The 18,063-nt window shown below is 40.3% G+C and overlaps 1 protein-coding gene across 7 annotated transcripts in view; it reads right to left on the reverse strand.

Moving 5' to 3' along the window:
- LOC147630863 (uncharacterized) overlaps positions 1–2,985 on the reverse strand; it is a 48,130-nt gene extending 45,145 nt beyond the window's left edge. Inside the window, exons 1-2 of one of the 7 annotated variants that reach the window (XM_086809236.1) lie at positions 2,687–2,977; positions 508–1,706 (exon numbers count right to left, since the gene is read on the reverse strand). In XM_086809236.1, coding sequence (XP_086665362.1) covers positions 508–1,461 — 954 coding nt within the window. In that variant the 5' untranslated portion in view covers positions 1,462–1,706; positions 2,687–2,977. Of the gene's footprint in view, positions 1–507; positions 1,707–1,994; positions 2,398–2,432; positions 2,649–2,675 lie in introns of those variants that run through there. The other 6 variants (XM_086809237.1, XM_086809238.1, XM_086809231.1 and 3 more) reach the window with 6 other exon arrangements.
- Between the last annotated feature and the right edge of the window lie 15,078 nt (positions 2,986–18,063).

Raw genomic sequence — 18,063 nt, forward strand, 5'->3', positions numbered from 1 at the left:
TCTCGGATATTACATGGTACAATTCTTTCAATATTTCATTTTATTTTCGCCTACTTTCAGCTTGCTCCTAATTTAAAGGATGCTTCATGAAAATGCCCCATAGCCTTACTCATGAACAAGCTTTCTTTCTTCTGGCCATCTCTTAAAAGCAAACTTCACTCAACAACACAAAAGCAAGGAGCGAAATGGAAAAAAGCATGTGGATGGGTGAAATAGGTGGGTGTGTGGGTGGGTGGGTGGTGGTGTGCAAGCAGCCAAAAAGCGTGTGGATGGGTGAAATAGGTGGGTGGGTGTGTGGGTGGTTGAGCGCGCGTGCATGCATGCTGCAGCAAGAAACAGCTGTTTCCCACCAGCCATCTCCTGTCACCTTTAAAAAACAAAATAGTTGTTTCTTGTTGGAAAATAAGCTTCAAAACATCTCAAATCCTGAAGGCACAAGCTAAGAGCATAACAAAAAATTAAGAGCAAGCAGAGGGAACACACTCCCAGAGATACGCAAGCCCATACCTTATCAACTTGAGGAGAAAGAAGCCAAGTAATTGTGACAGTGAGCAAGCCCGTAGCAATCAGTATTCCCGTTCCTTCCACGGCCCACTTGGTTGCTGGGCTTACAGAAGTAATGGAACCCTCGTCTGGAATGTCAACCACTTGCTCAGAGAGACTCCTTGGGCCTGACGCTGTGTTGCCAAGAGGATCAAACCAGGTGGTGACCTGGACCAACTCCGTAGTATTGTTTGATAAATCATAGGGAACACTGTGATCAGCCAGAGGACTTCTTGTAGAGTTGGTTTCTCCAGTGCCCACCACTGGCACAACATGTTGCAATGTGTTTTTTTCTTTCAAAACACACAAAATCTTGTTTCGATCCACAATGCTCACATTTATTGCAGGCACCCCGCATATTTCACAAATCATAGAACCTCTGCTCACAAACCAACGCAGTGCGCATGCATAATGTGCCAATGCTAGATCACTTCTACAGGCGCAGCCCAGTTCCATAAGGCTGTCAACAGGAATGGTAGGTCCAACTTCTAAGTCGAAAGTACAAGCATGCATAGCAAGGCTTGCTGGGCCATTTGAAGTATTGTCTTCTGTTGGTAGTTTATCCTTTCCATCAGTAGAGGAAGCCCCAGCCGGATCCAGACTCAACCCATTTGTATTCTGATGAACAGCATGAGGAGGGACGGAAATGCCCAGAAATTTGAGAGCAGCGTCCCCACTTTTGTCTGGTTCTGAGCACTGGCACACCCGGCACACATCAACCAACACCGCCTCCTCCTCACATGTACGTGATTGGCCGATGACATTTCCGAAAACACCTCCTCCATCTGCATCATGGTCTTTAGTCACCTGACTGTTTTCTTTCAACAAGGTTGGAGATGACAAAATATCTGGTTCTAAGCTCATCATGCCATTGTCAGAGGAGCCTTTTTGAATCGCTGTGGAAAGGGCTTTAGTCATCACTTATCCACTTCAGAAACAGCACATTTGATATTGTTTAATGAAACTGTTTTTGAATGCATTGCTTGCCAAACAAGCAACCTCACTGTCCCTTAAACTGTGCATTTCCCCACTTCAGAAACAGCACATTTGATAGTGCTCAAATCTTTGTCTGATGAAACTGTTTTTGAATGCATTGCTTGCCAAACGAGCATCCTGACTGTCCCTTACACTATGTGCACCATCAGAAGACCATGCCAGCCAGCCTTCACCCAAAAAAAAAAAGAAAGAGAACAACAAAGGTTGATAAATACAGTCTATGTAGTAGGCAGTTATGCAATCAGCAGTGCAAGTTTGCATGCCGTTCAAAGGAAAAAAAACAGAAAACACCCCACCCCTGGGCACGAAGCTCAAAATGCAAAATTTCTACAACCAAAAGCAAGTCTAAGCAGCTCACAATGGTACATATATAGCCCCCCAACACGACTATCTCTTAGGTAATCAAAATGTTCCTAGTAAGTTGGTCTAGTGGAAAGCAGAAGGTGCAAATCTACCTGCCAGTCAAGGACCAGTATCCTCACCCAGAGGTGCATGGCCCATCAAGCATAGCTGTCTAGCACACACATGAGGAAAGACTCCTTGCCTTATATAAAAAACATTGCTAATTTCTCTCCACTGAAATGGCGTTACAAGCAGCATGGGTGGGCCAAGTGCAGGTCTTGGGTGACTTTGACATGGCTGAGTACAAGTCTTGGGAAACTTTGGTAGAAAATAGCCCGTGGTCTCTATGCCTAAATGGGAGCAATGGACAAAAGCATGCACCTATGTGTGGCATCCTACAGTGTAAAACGACGTCCAAGCCATCCTACATTGTCTTCAACCCTTTAAAAGATGTGATCAAAATATAATGGAAAAGGTTTTTTTAGATCTGAAAGCAAAGTTAGAAGCCATGTCCATAGCCTAAAGAAGCTCATGATGGTGCAGTTAGGCACCTGCCACCCACGATGCGGGTGCCCAATGCCGAAAAATCAAAGCCATGATGACAGCGGTATAGCAAGCTCATGCAGCACATCCCATTATCCATTATTTATCCGGTTCCAGACATCATCACAGCCTTTCTAAACCCAAAATTTCCATAGCTTTAGGTCATCAAGTTACTTCCATTCCAAATAAAAGGCGTTGGAAAGCTTAAAATTCAAAAAAGATTATAACACAGAAAGAAGAGGTACGAAAACCAGATGCTCGCCTGGTGATGATCGATGATGGCAAACTTTCATATCTGCAGTAAAATCTCGGAAAAGGGGGGATGGAAATGCTGAAAGGTGGGAGTGACAGAAAATACAATCAAAAATGTGATTGATGTATTGCTATTGCTAATGGCAGGCAAAGGGGGCTTGGAAGGCCTGAGATCTCCACAAGTGAAGAGTCTTGCTTCCTTTCTTCTTTTTTCTCCTGCTAACTTTCTGTCGCTCGTTTGTCTGCTCTTTAGCCGGCAATGGTCCTTCAAATTTGTTTTTTTATAAAGTGTATACTTAAGGGTTGTAGCTTTACATGATTTCTACAAACTCCTTAATAGACTTCTATATACTTGGCTTTAATGAAATATATACTTAGCTTTGAACGTTTATTGGGGACCCACTCATCCCACACTAGCTTTACAGACTTCCCAACACTTCAATGATGGCAATAAGAGGCACCCACAAAGGCCCTCATTAGCAAACTTCTCGAGGCATCCAAAGACTTTGATAAGGTGTTAGTCCCAAATAAGGCATCCGAAGCATTTGAAAATGTACTCCAAGCGGTGACCAACAATTAATTCCTCGTGAAGAAGCATCTCAAGTGCTATTCATGCCTTGTAGAGGTTGAGAACATCAAGGTCAACATGAGACGGAGGCCTTGCTCAAAGCACCACATCTATCGATATAAGTTGGGTCATAATGCATCACATCCATCAATACAAAATTGGACATAGATCTTTCACAATTTCTAAGAGTAGAAGTTGATTAAAGTTGAGAATTTATCCAAAGATAAGGCTTTGATGTCTTGATCTATGACATTTGAAGGGCTATTAAGGGTTACTTAAAAATTGTTAGCTACATAAGAATACTTATGCAAAGAATCTATAATTACGTTTGGTGGCTCTCGTGATTTTGCTACAAAACAAATCTAGTCACAAGACATTTTTTCGTTTGATTTTTTATCTACGAATATGAAAATAGTATGCCATAAAGGAATAAAAACAATGCAAGTGACCTCTTAACCACCTTATGAGGTTTTAAATAAGTTGCGATCATGCTTGATTCATGAGGAAGAACATGGCATGGATTGTGCATGCACATGTGTAGGCACCAAGAGCACACGTGTACATGCACCCATGCATGTGTGAATATTTCATACATGCACCAAAGAGCACATGTTGCATGGAAGCATATGCACATGTAGAGATGCATGCATTCATGTGTAACTTATAGGAGCTAGTATATGCATGCCTAAGAACAGGTGCATGTGTATAAGAATATAGCATAGCTGAAAGTAGATAGCAAAACAAAGAAGATAGAGAATGTAAAATTCTGAGATAGATAAAATGTGATGGCGATGTCCACCCATGTGCTCTCAAGTAGAGCTTAGATGGTGATCTAGACAGACTCTGGATGGAGGATGTACTATGTGTAGAGGATATGGATACTCACAAGCATTAAAATGTGGCCAACAGATCATTGGCCCCCCTCTTGAACCCCTGACCATCTCCTAACCATCAATGGTCATAATAATGACCCCATCGGCATTTAAGTCGGGGTTCCCACCAAAGACACATACCCTAATGGATTCTCCTCATAAACGGGAGCCTTTACAAATGTGCACCAAACACCGATGTGAGATACACGCTAAGAGGCGAGCATTGAGTGTATACTAACAATGTGTGCACATGTACACGTGTAGAATACACATGCGTGTATGCACACACACAAGCATACATGGCGCCACACATGCACATGCATCCAAGTGTGCACATAGGCAAGTACACAAACATGCATTAACTATGTGCACACACAACCATGCATGCAGGCAGCTACCCACACATGCACACAAACTCACTCACATGCACATGTATGCATATGCTTGCATATACATATGCACAAGCATGCACATCTAGAAAGAGTAAACACATACACACACAAAATAAGCAAACAAGCAAAGCATGTTATATATGGGATAAGAAGTCAATATGAAACAAAAACGAAAAGGAAAGTGTGAAAAGATGATTAAATGTACATAGATCTTGAGAAATTGAAGTAATAATTAATCAATTGATGGGTGTGACTCTTAGCATAATATAATGTACGTGCAAATGAAAAGGTCAAGGGATTACTTTCAACACTAGTTTGGTAACATGACATAAAGGTGTCTTAGGACATTTTTACATCATGTCAATCTTAAAAACTTACATCAAATATGTCATTTACATCTGACTCTTTTTGGACCATATTCATTACATATTGAAAAAAATTTTATGTTTTTGCCAATGATAAATAATAACTTCATCATGTGCATTTTAATGCCAAATTTAGAATCAAAATTCCTTCTTCGTTATATGTACTAAAGAGTTAAAATTTAGAATATTATAAATATGATATATGACTTTTTCTTCCCATGCCAATAACTTTCACATGCTTTCTTGGTCATGTAGATTGAGCGTGGTCAAGCAAAACATCAAAGTGATTTTTTATTGGGATAAATATTTTACTTTAAAATGCTTCCTATTTCTAGTGCTCGCTATACTAATCTCTATTTAGCACAATGTAACTATAATGTATAGCTATTTTTTCCCATACTAGTACTTATCCTGTGATGTATAGATAATATAGATTTATCATGAAATAATGTTATATTCTTTTCCCCAAAACTATGGAAGGAAACTTTTACGTCATGTAGTGTTACCAAAGTAGTGTCCAAACATTGTTGCATGGGATTGTATCTAGAATTTCAATTTAAAACTTTCAAGCTTAGATTGCATGTAACAATAATAGAGCAAGTAACAATAATAGAGTGTGGACCACCCTCCAAAAGAAAAATCAAACAAAAATTGATAAAGTTTAAAAACAAAAATATATTATGCTGGACCAATATAGCCCCTCCATAGTGATGTAAGAACAAAACTTCTCTTCTCTATATCTCTATATATTATATAAAGGAAAAGTTACATGAAGCTACCACATGGTAAGAATTTGGAGGTTCGGGAGGTAATTTGGAGGTTCAAGGAGAGGTAGGCTCTTATTACTCTAGGAATTTAAAAAATATAAAGCTGGAAATTATGTACATGCCAGCACGGGCTAGACCACTAGTTATAATATAATGCCTCAAAATCACATTGGTTTAAAGGTAATTTCAACTATTTTGTTCCAGAAATCCTCTTTTTTTTTGGCATAGCTCTCCCCATACTCTTGCTATTCAAGCCCATAAAGAGAAAAGTGTAAACCTTATATAATCTATCGACAAAAAGCAAAGCAGTGAAAAATATATATGGCTAGTCAAAAGTAATGGGTTGAGTCTAAACCAGTTGTAGCATAGAGACTCTTTACCAATGAATAAAAGTCTTAATAAAGAAGCTGAGTCTTCATCATTGATGAATAGCATATAGTCTACATTGACGAATAGAATCTCTATATCTCTATATTATATAAAGAAAGAGTTTCATGAAGCTGCCATGTGGCAAGAATTTTGAGGTTTAGGATGCAATTTGGAGGTTCGAGAGAGGAGGTGGGCTATATATGTGCAAAGCACTGGTTAACCCACTAGTTCTTAATGAAAAAGTCAAGTCTTCATTGATGAATAGCATAGATTCTTCAACAGTGAATAGTAATCTTAATAATAAAGAAGTCAAGTCTTCACCCTGGTGAAGAATAGGATGGAGGCTTCTTCGGTGAATAGAAGTCTTATTTAACAATCACATTTTGTAACAAGTCTCAATTGTTATAAGGGGTAATAGCCGATCGTAGGCAAGAAGAGTCTAGAAGTTGGAATCTTGGCACAAATAAATAGAGTTCATTCCTGGTGGTGGTAAGGAGAAAGAAAGACAAAAAACTCACAAAATTATAATGATAGAAATGGAAGAAATAAAACCTTACCAAATCATAATGATCTAAGTCTTGAAAATCTACTCTCCATTTCTCATAGTTGTAATCCCACTTTGAAATGGCAATCATTTGATCTATGCAATACATATTTGTCTTTGCATCTGATGCAATTGTTCTAAGCATACGTGTGTAATAGTATACTTTCTTAGAATCCTAATACTAACAGTGTGATAGGATGCTAGAGATAAGTTCGTCACAACCAGTAGGTTTCTTTGTCAACCAATGAACTATTGAATGATGCGATTTCGTGATCGGTGATCCCAAACCCAACACACTTCCCATGAGCACGCATGGGCAAGAGGGATAGGATCCTCTGTAGTGAATTTGGTTTTGTGTCCCCTCCTCTATATAGCGAATGTGGTTTTGTGTTGGTCAACTCTCATATGTTCAATCCATGGGATTTTCTAGAGTCAAGTGAGACTAAATCCATGGGATTATTGCCTGTTAAGGTTTTACAATTTTAGGATCTATTTTTAAGGCATCCAAGCTTGGCTTCTTCATTAGATCCTTCCAATTAGAATGTAACTCCTTGGTAGCCCTCAAGGCATCGACATAATGCAAATAGTGTTTTTCGTCCATGAGGCTCTCTTGTTCTAATATGCATTGGCTTTTTGAAATTTTTTAGAGAAGCTTCTCTGCTTTTAAGGACCTCTAAGGAGTGCTTGGTGTTTTGACACTTCCTCATCCTCTTCATCCTTATCTACCCATCTCAATGCATAGCTTAGCTCAAAGCTTACACTAAAGCGTCTGAGCATCATTTGGTTATGAGATATGGTTTTTGATAGGGACAATGTCATCATCTTTTATCCTATCATCTCTCCATGGTTTTTGAATGACGTAACATCTTTTGGTTCTCCACATTTATCCTATCATCTCTCCACTGTTTTTTAATGATGCAATATCTTTTGTCCTACCATCTCTCCATAGCTTTTGAATGATGCAAAATCTTTTGGTTTTGAGAGGATATGGTTATAATAGGGACAATGTCATTTCTGTCATCATAGAATTGAGTTCATGTAGTTCTAGGACAAGTATAGATTGTAGCCAACAAATGCATCTAGTCTTGCTTCTTGTTTGGGTCTAGCAGTGAAGTCATGGGAGTTTCTATCATCATAGATCTGAGTTCCTATAGTTCTAGGATAAATATCCATTGTAGCCAATAGATGCATCCAGTTTTCCTCCTCATCTTTTGCAGTGAAGTGATGGAAGGTTCCTCTTCTTGCTTACACCTTTTACAACTATGCATGTTCACATGGCATAAGTTTATACTCTCGAACATGCTATTGTATCATATCCTAATTCATTGATAGGCATCACTGGCCACCTCTCTATATGAATGGTTCTTAATTTCACCTTGATATAGTACTATCTTTTTGGAGAGGTACATGTCCCCAATTGTGGATTAACATAATTCAATGCATGAATGGGCATCCAAGAATCGCATTGTGATTGGTGGGCCTTCCAAAGTCAAAAATAGTAAATGTATTCTCATAGGCTAGGCCACATGAAATTACTTCCATCTTCTTCAGAATTCTTATAGGGGTTCCTAAATTGCCATCCTGGTAATTTAAGGACAATCTTTGAAGGTTTGAGGGGCTTGCTTCCCCATCTTTGCCACATGTCTTTGGTGTCTATGTTCACTCCTACTTCACCATCTAGGATCACACTTGTAGTCACTCCATCCAATTTGGTTGAAATAGTGGCATTCATGTCGTCACCTTCAAAATACTACCCATTACGCTGACAAGCATGTCTTTGTATATCTTCAAAGGGTTTTCCTCTTTTTCCTGGTCTCTCTCATTTGGGTTGGTATTTCATGTTAGTATACACTCAATGCCCGCCTCTCAGCATGTATCTCACTTTGACGTATAATGTACATTTTTTAGGCCCCCATTATGAGGAGTAGCCATGGTGCATATGTCTTTAGTGGGAACCCTGGCTTAGATGTCGATGGGGTCATTATTGTGACCATTGATGATGGTTAGGAGATGGTTAGGGGTACGAGCGTTAGCTAGGCGATGGTATGAGGAATATTCCCTCGGATACTAGGTCCATCTCATTAGTGGGCGGTGGTCAGTGGTGGTCAGTGGGCTGTGTTCTTGATATGTGGGCAGCAGTGATCGTGTCTATGCAGTGTGACCGCCCTCGTTGTATACGCGTCTACCGCACCACCTACAATACTATATATGGACATGGTTGTTATGAGCTAAGGCATCCAATGCTTGTGAGTATCCACCCCCTTCTACACCTCGTACATATACTCCATCCAGAGTATGTCTAGATCGCCATCTAAGCTCTACTTGAGAACGCACGGGTGGACAGCACCATCACTTGTTCCTCTTTGATATTATCATAATTTTAAATTCTTTCCATTGCGTATTTATTGCATTGTCTATTGTGCTTTGTCTTGCTATATCTTTCCGCTATGCCATATTCTTTTATGGTATTAGATCTTAGGTGCTCTTAGCAAGAATAGTACATAAAGTTTAGTCATTCTTTGCATAGAACCCTAGGAGTGATGGCTTCTACCTCTATTGCTGCTGCTACTGCTGCTGTAGCACCAATCTTACGCATTTATCCACCTGCCTTCACGGAAGGCAAGCTTGATGGGACAAACTATACACTTTGGAAATTCAAAATTAATGCCATTCTAGACTCTTATGATTCTGGGAATGGATGCAGAACCAATGTGGTGGAAAGTCCCGACCCCACACAACCCTACAAACATGCTTCCGCCAGATGCTACACTTCTTCGAGCATGGAGAAGGCACAATGCTGACACACTTTGTGCCATCGTCACCAGTGTAAGTGATTCTGTTCTCACTCCTCTGATTCAACATACTACCAAGGCTTCAAAGGCTTAGATCATACTAGGAAATCAGTATGAGACTCGCAACAATCAGACCAAGATTTTGAACCTGGAGAATCAGCTTGCTTGCTGAAAAGTTTGCTGAAGGAGAAGCTGCTGAAGCATTTATCTCACGGATCAAAAATCTACGAGATCAAACGCCTGTTGTAGGGATTACACACACTAGTGAGGAGTTGGCCTGGAGGTGAATCCGAATTCTTCCACATAAGTATGACAGCTTGGCTACATCACTAAACACTCAGGTTATAGTACCATCTTTATCATTTAAAGAGTTTAGTGCTATGCTACTTGAGGAGGAGATGCGGCTGAAGACCCATGATGGTAGTGATGCTACATTTTTTGCCAATGCTAAAGGCAAAGGCACAACATCTTCTGATGAGAAGAAGAAGAAGTTTCAAGGGAGCTGTTATTACTGTGACAAGAAGGGTCACGCTGTCAAAGAATGTAGAAAGAAGTAGGCTGACGTGAAGAATAGCACCTTGAAGTCTTCATGGAGGAAGGGAAAGGAGTCAGTCAACAATGTCGAGACACCGAGATTGAACTTTGGGTCGCCATTGAAGAGGTATGTTCATCTGCTCAGGCTCTAGTTGATGATTCATGGATTTTGGATGGTGGATCATCCCAACACATGACCAGTAAGAAGGGCTGGTATAGTTTCTAGAAGCCTCTATAGGAACCCATCAGTGTTGTTGTTGGGAATAATGCTAAATATCCACCCAAAGGGTCTGGAACCATATCTTTTATGGAAGCTACAGGTGAAGAGAAGAAGCTGTCAAATGTGCTTTATGTACCATAGATAAAGAAAAATCTACTATCAGTTGCTGCGAACGGATCGTGGGCTTGAAGTACGCTTCAAGAAAACTAAAGCAAAAATTCTAGATGCTATTGGCAAGGTAGTTGGCAAAGGAGCAAGGCGTAACAATCTCTACGAGTTGAGTGTCCTTACAGTGTTTGCAGATAAGAGCATAAGCAAGCTTTGGCACGAGCGATTTGGTCACATTGTATTTGCCGTGCTAAAGGGGATGTAGAAAAAGGGTATGGTAGCTAATTTGCCTGCATTTTTAGAATTACAAGAACCATGTGAAGCTTGTATGATGGGCAAGCAACAACCCAAGGCATTTCCACAAGAAAGAAGCAGTTAGACAAAGACTAGAGTTGGTACATGTTGATCTTTGTGGTAAAATGTCTACTACTGTATTGGGGGGATCTTCTTACTTTATGCTGTTAGTCGACGATTACAGTAGGAAGATGTGGGTTTATTTCCTTCGGGATAAGGCTGAAGCTCTTGGCAAGTTCAAACAATGGCATAAGCTTGTTGAAAATGAGACAGGAAAGAAGGTGAAGAAGTTTTGTACAGATTGACGAGGAGAATTCCTTTCAAACAAAATTTGACAGCTACTGCAAGGAGAATGGCATCAAGCGCCAACTTACCACTACTCACACACCTCTGCAAAATGGTGCTGTAGAACGCCAATCGAACTGTCATGGAGATGGCTCGATGCATGTTGAAGGCAAAGGGTTTGCTCGATACATTTTGGGGCTAGAGCAGTCAACACAAAGTTTATGTCCTCAATCGGAGCTACGCAAAGGCACTCAAGGATGTTACACCTCAAGAGGCCTACTCTATTAATAAGAAACCTTCAGTTTCTCATTTCTGAACATTTGGCTATGAATGTTATGTGCATATTCCAGATGCATCCAGGACCAAGCTAGATGCCAAAACTAAGAAGTGTATCGTTCTTGGATATAGTGAAGAGTCGAAGGCATATCGGCTCTATGATACAGAGGCAAAGAAGATTGTGGCCAGCCGAGATGTGGTATTTGTAGAACAGCCACACTCAGTGGAGGAAGGAGGTCCGTCCACTTTATCATCAACCGGAGAAATAGTCCAACCCACCAGTCAATTTCCTCTCAATGAGGCGGAGTTTTCAGATGATGAAGACTCTCACACATCACAACCGCTTGCTACTGCACCACAAGGAAAGCCACTTCCAAAGTGGGCATAACAGCTCTTTGATGAGCGTAATCCAGTACTTGAGAAGCCAGAATCTTTAGCAGATGGAGCATGCAGATCAAGGAGAATAGAGGAGCAGAGAAGAGTATCTGATCTCATTATCAATATGGCCTTGATGGCTGAGATAATGGGAATAGTGAAGGAGCCAGCCACCTTGGATGAAGCCTTAGAAAATTCAAAGTGGAAAGCAGCGATGCAGTCTGAGTATGACAACATCATAAAGAACAACACTTGGGAGCTATTTGACTGACCACCAAACAGAAAGGTAATTGTTGGTACCAAATGGGTTTGGAAAGCTAAGTATAAGGCTGATGGCTCACTTGAGAAATACAAAGCTAGGTTGGTTGCATAGGTAGAGGGTTTCGACTTTGATGAAACCTTTGCTCCCACAGCTTGTATGATAACTATCAGGGCGGTACTTGCCTTGGCTGCTCACAAAAAGTGGCCAATCTTTCACGTGGATGTCAAAATCAGCATTTCTGAATGGCCATCTCAAGGAGGAGGTATATGTGGCTCAACCACCAGGTTTAGAGATGCCCAGATCAAAAAACAAAGTTTGCAGGCTGAAGAAGGCATTGTACGACTGAAACAGGCCCCAAGGGTATGGTATCACAGGATATACCTGTTTGGGTTTACAAGAAGTGCTTCTGATGCTAACTTGTATGTTCTAAAAAGTCATGGCAAGATTATTTTGGTTGTCTTGTATGTAGATGACTTAAACATTTCAGGTGACAATGAAGAGATGAGCCATGAGTTTGAGATGACAGACTTGGGTCTTATGCATTTCTGTTTGGGGATTGAGGTGGCAAGAGTTAGGTAAAATCTTCATTTCGCAACAAAAGTATACTTGGGAGATTCTCAAAGCATTTGGGATGACAAACTGCAAGCCTGTGTCTATGCCAACAATGGAAGTGAATATGAAGCTTTCTGCAACAGAGGATTCTTCATCACTTGTTGATATCAGGAAGTACAGGAAGTTGGTGGGGAGCTTGATTTTTCTCACTAACACTAGACCTGATATCAGCTTCATAGTTGGTGTGTTGAGCAAGTTTTCCAAACAACAAGCCACGAGAGAGTCATTGGGAAGGAAGGGATGAGGGTACTTAGGTACATCAGAGGTACTCTTGAGTATGGCAGCATTTACAGCATGGGTGACACTCTGATAGGTTATTGTGACTCAGATTGTGCAGGAGATTGTGATTCTAGGAAATCAATTTCTGGATATTGTTTTTCGCTTGGTTCCGGTACTTTCTCTTGGACCAAAAAGCAACCTACAGTGGCACTTTCTTCCATAGAGGCTGAGTATAAGGCAGCTTACTTTGCTACATGTGAGGTAGTATGGGTAAGGAGAATCTTGATTGACATGTGAGGTAGTATGGGTAAGGAGAATCTTGATTGACATGGGAGTTCAGATCAAGGAGGCTACAGTCTTGAGGTGCGACGATCAGAGTTCCATGGCTATCTCTAAAAGAACCCTGTGTTTTATGCTCGCACGAAGCACATTGAGATTCAGTATCATTATGTGTGGGATCTAATAGAGGATGAGATAGTGGAGCTAGACTACTGCTCTACAGAGCAAAATTGCACCGACATCTTCACCAAGTCTCTTGGGAAGGACCAACTTACTCGGCATCTTCATTGACTTGGCGTTGGGCCAAAAACCTAGTTCAGGACATTGAGGGGGGTGTTAGTATACACTCAATGCCCGCCTCTCAGCATGTATCTTACTTTGATATATAATGCATATTTTTTAGGCCCCCATTACGAGGAGTAGCCATGGTGCATATGTCTTTAGTGGGAACCTCAGCTTAGACACCAATGGGATCATTATTGTGACCATTGATGATGGTTAGGAGATGGTCAAGGGTACGAGTGTTAGCTAGGCGACGATATGAGGAATATTCCCTCGAATACTAGGTCCATCATTAGTGGGCATTTGTCGGTGGGCCATGTTCTTGACACGTAGGCGGTGACCATGTCTATGCAGTGTAACCGCCCTCGTTGTATACGCGCCTACGTGGCCACCTACAGGACTATATATGGACATGGTTGCCATGAGCTAAGGCATCCAATGCTTGTGAGTATCCACCCCCTTCTACACCTTGTACATACTCCATTCAGAGTCTGTCTAGAGATCACCATCTAAGCTCTTCTTGAGAACGCATGGGTGGACAGCACCATCACTTGTACCTCTTTGATATACTCAAAATTTTAAATTCTCTCCATTGTATATCTATTGCATTGTCTATTGTGCTTTGTCTTGCTATCTCTTTCTGCTATGCCATATTCTTTTATTTCATCCATTGATAGAATTCATTCTAGGCTTCTGGTTTCCTTTTTAAGTCCTTAGTAATCCTGATGGTCACAGGTGCAGAGAGGATTACTCTTAAGGCTCCTATTTTATTCTTAAGCTTTGGCCTTTTGAAGTCCTCAATAATCCGGATGGTCATCACAGGTGCATAGAGGATTACTCTTAAGGCTCCTATTTTATTCTTAAACTTTGGCCTTGTCGAAGGTATATTGGCTATGGTCATAGACTCATCATGTGAGAATGTATGAAGGCATGGTCTGCAACAATGAGTTTCTTTTTTATTGTCATGACACCCATGCCCATTCCAACTCATTTCCTTCATGTTTTTCTTCTAACATTGATTCCTTAAGCACAAGGTGCATCTCATGAATCTTCCATTCCCTCACGATGTGGTCATGTAGCACTCTCAGGTTTTTTGCATCTTCAAGCTCTAATGGCTCTCATTACAGGTTTTATCCTTTAATATAAGCTCTTTTAGCGCTTCATGATTTTTTAGTTGTTATAAGTGGTCTTTTGATAGTTGATCTTTTCATGATCCCTGGTTGAAGACACTACCTTTATGAGATACTTCTAAGAGTGGCTCTTAAGGCCTCAATGTAGGAATCTTGTATGGAAACAACATAATTGGTCTCGCAGTCTCTTTATTTCTAGTTGGATCCACTGCACCGTGTCTTGTGCTTCACTCAACCTCCTCTCTCTCGAGTTAGAATATTCTTATAGTTTCTTTGGAGGGACTTCTTTGTATTTATATGTTAGTTTCCTTCCACTGATTTCTTAACCATTTCCAAGAGTTCATCTATCCTATCCATCAGGATTGATCCGTTATTGCTTTTCGTGCCTCATTCCTTGTTCAAAGAGTGATTTACATCGAAGGTAACATGGATCATTCCTTGGGTCTTTTGGTTTGTTCACAACTTTCGTCCCTATGGGTTTGTGATGGTTTTTGGGCTTTCCCTAAGTTCTGTTATATCTGTGAGGATTTGTCCATCGAGGTTTTCTACTCCCTATTATTCTTCTAAGGTAATTTGACCGGAGAAATTTGGAACATCCTCAATCTTATAGTATCCTTGTAGATCCTTTAGATCTTTTTCTTTGGTTTCATTCACAACCTTAGGACTTTGGGGAAGTTCTTTGTCTGAGCGGTTCTATTGTAAGCTCATTTGGTAGTGTTGTTACCTTCCCCTTATTATGGTCCCTACTTTTCCTTTCTCCCTTTTTGCTCTTAGGGGGTTTCGTAGAAGATATCATGGGGACATTGTTGACTGATCTTGTAATGACTTAGCTTGGGACCTTGCATAGGATCTTCACTGGAGCTGCTTTTTGTAGTCCAAAGAAGACGATGGACAAGTTATGCTAACAATTCCCAACCCCATGGCAAAAGATGACGTAATCATAAGGAAATTTGGATTGGTGGTCTCAAGAGGTAAGTCATCACATTGATCAAATGATCAATGCCACACTTCTTACACCATCTATCTAATAGTAAGGGTTAGCAATTCGTACTTCTAGGGTAGCTCTCATTGAGGGTCTTGACATTTGAAACATGCTAAGCGAGCTTGCCTTGGTGTGTTGATGTCTCTGGTCGATAAGCCCTTGATGTGCTATTTGCATTACAATGTGTATCTATAGCATTTAATGTCTTGGCTAGGCCATATGACGGTGCTCACCCCTTGATGGGCTTCCAACCACCGAGTCAAGGTATTTAACATCTAAATTAGGTGGGTTAGGAGGCTTATTAATGATAAGCTTAGTCTTGATGACTAGCCTCATATGAACTGTGCTTAGTCTTGATGACTAGCCTCATATGAACTGTGCTTAGTTGGGCTAGTTGAGAGGAGGTAACACTAGAGGTGTAATCTTTGTGTCCCTATAAGGATTCCTAATGATGATTGGGATTAATATTAGTGTAAGTTGAACTTGCACCACACTGGGAGGTGGCGTTGGCAAGGCTAAAGGCAAAGGAAACGCTAGAAATGCTGGCACTTTTGTCATTCTCATCATTCTCTGGGCGTGGTATCAGTTGGTTAATTCATGATTTCCATATCTCTTGCAATACCCACACCACCTGTTTGCTCTGGCTCTTAGAATTGGACATTCATGAGCTATGTGGTTGTTTCTACAAACATCACACCACATCATTTTATGTCTAGCTCGTATAATTAGACATTCATGGGCTATGTGGTTGCTTCTACAAACATCACACCACATCATTTCACATCTAGAAGCTAAATGGGGATGGCCCATCTCTCTTGGAGTGGCTTTGAATACTCCTTTGAGTCCTTTGATCATAGTGAGGTACTCTTAGCCTACTTTGAATGCTCTTATTGCATGCTTGATTTTTGGTCAATGACTTTGACCTTAGATTATATGTGGATAGGATACCTGTAAAGTTATCATCAAAGTCTATGGTATCCAAGAAATACTCCACTAGCATTTGTTGATGCCTCTTGGCATACAACCATCATGTAGTTGCTTGCTTCTCAATCCTTCCAAGAACAACAAAATTAGCATTTGTCGATGCCTCTTGGCATACAACCATCATGTAGTTGCTTACTTCTCGATCCTTCCAACAAGAACAACAAAATTAGCCTACTTTGACTTAGTTTTTTCTTATTAGGATACCTAGTGTTCAAGTTCTTAAGAGAATTAATATAGTCCCTTATTGTTTTATGTTCAAGCTACTTGAACCAATATAGGTGAGCTACAGAACTAGCTTGACACGTGTCTTGGAGAATCCTATTATAAACACTAGCTCCAAGTCTTCCATGGTTTCTCTTTGTGAACCTTCTAGCATTTGAAACAAGAGCATTACTTTCTAGGTTAAGCCAAAAGTATCTATCTTTATTCAAGGATTGGTCACCCTTTCAAATGTATAGAGTTGCATGAAAGCAACCAAATGGTTGTAGGGATCTCTTTTTGGTTGTAGGGATCTCCCATTCCGTCGAACTTTGAAATCAGCTTGGCTATGAGAGAGGGTCTTATCCTAGGATGTCCATACTCCAACAACTTTCTCACTTAGTCCCTTTATTGGTCTAACTAGTGCCAAAATGACATCCATAGTTCTTCTCATCTCTTATGCTATGTAAATTCTGGGCCCACATATCCCATAGGTTGGTATCCTAAAAGATGTTTCTCTTAGTTTCTCATTGGATATATGTAGGTGCTTCAAGAGCTAGTGGTATACTTAAGGCTCTATATTCTTGGCTCTCAACTCTAGTAGTTCCCCACTCCTAATTGGATTGGTACTACTAGCTCAACTGGGGCTATTGATCTAGTTGTTTCTAAAGGCTCTCACTTAATGGTACTCATCCTAGTGGAAGGTAAATATTTACGGAAGCTTGATTTTGGCTTTGGGTTCACTATGTATGGTCTATTTATGCATCCGTAGAGTAAACATAACTTTGTGCATGTATACATAGTTCTATGTATACATAAATATAACTATCTATGCTCTATGTATGCATGCATAGAGCTATGTATGCTCTATTTATGCATACACAGAGTAAACACAACTCTATGCATGTATAGATAGCTCTATGTATGCTCTATGTATGCATACATAGAGTATACATAGAGTAAACACAACTCTATGCATGTATAGATAGCTCTGTATATACATAAATAGAACTATCTATGCTCTACGTATGCATGCATAGAGCATACATAGAGCTATGTATGCTCTATTTATGAATACATAGAGTAAACATAACTCAATGCATATATACATAGTTCTATGCTCTACGTATGCATGCATAGAGCATACATAGAGCTATGTATGCTCTATTTATGAATACATAGAGTAAACATAACTCAATGCATATATACATAGTTCTATGCTCTATGTATGCATGCATAGTTCTATGCTCTATGTATGCTCAATGTATATATACATAGTTCTATGCTCTATGTATGCATGCATAGAGCATATGTAGAGCTATGTATGCTTTATGTATGCATATATAGAGTATACATAGAGCCATCACATCCTTACTCCATAGTCACATCAAAATGCTCCTACAAAGGAGTGAAAGGAGAGATCTTAATTCCTAGATGGATGCAATAAGAGATGGTCCTTCACACGATGGTGCTCTCTATCATTTCCCTCATGGAATAGAATGAAACTTCTCCTCTCACCATAGAGCTTCTTGGTCTTGAGGTGATTTCATGACTTCACTTGGCCTCGAAGTTCTATGCTCTAGGTTTGTGTTAGATGGGAAGACTCCCTCCTACTAAGACCTCTTTGTCCTTCTCACTTTATTGGCCGTTCTTGGGATGTATGTGTTACCTTTCTCAT

Source organism: Cibotium barometz, chromosome 15 (genome assembly GCF_041138505.1).
Source record: "Cibotium barometz isolate CiBa-2024 chromosome 15, ASM4113850v1, whole genome shotgun sequence".
Lineage (NCBI taxonomy): Eukaryota > Viridiplantae > Streptophyta > Polypodiopsida > Cyatheales > Cibotiaceae > Cibotium > Cibotium barometz.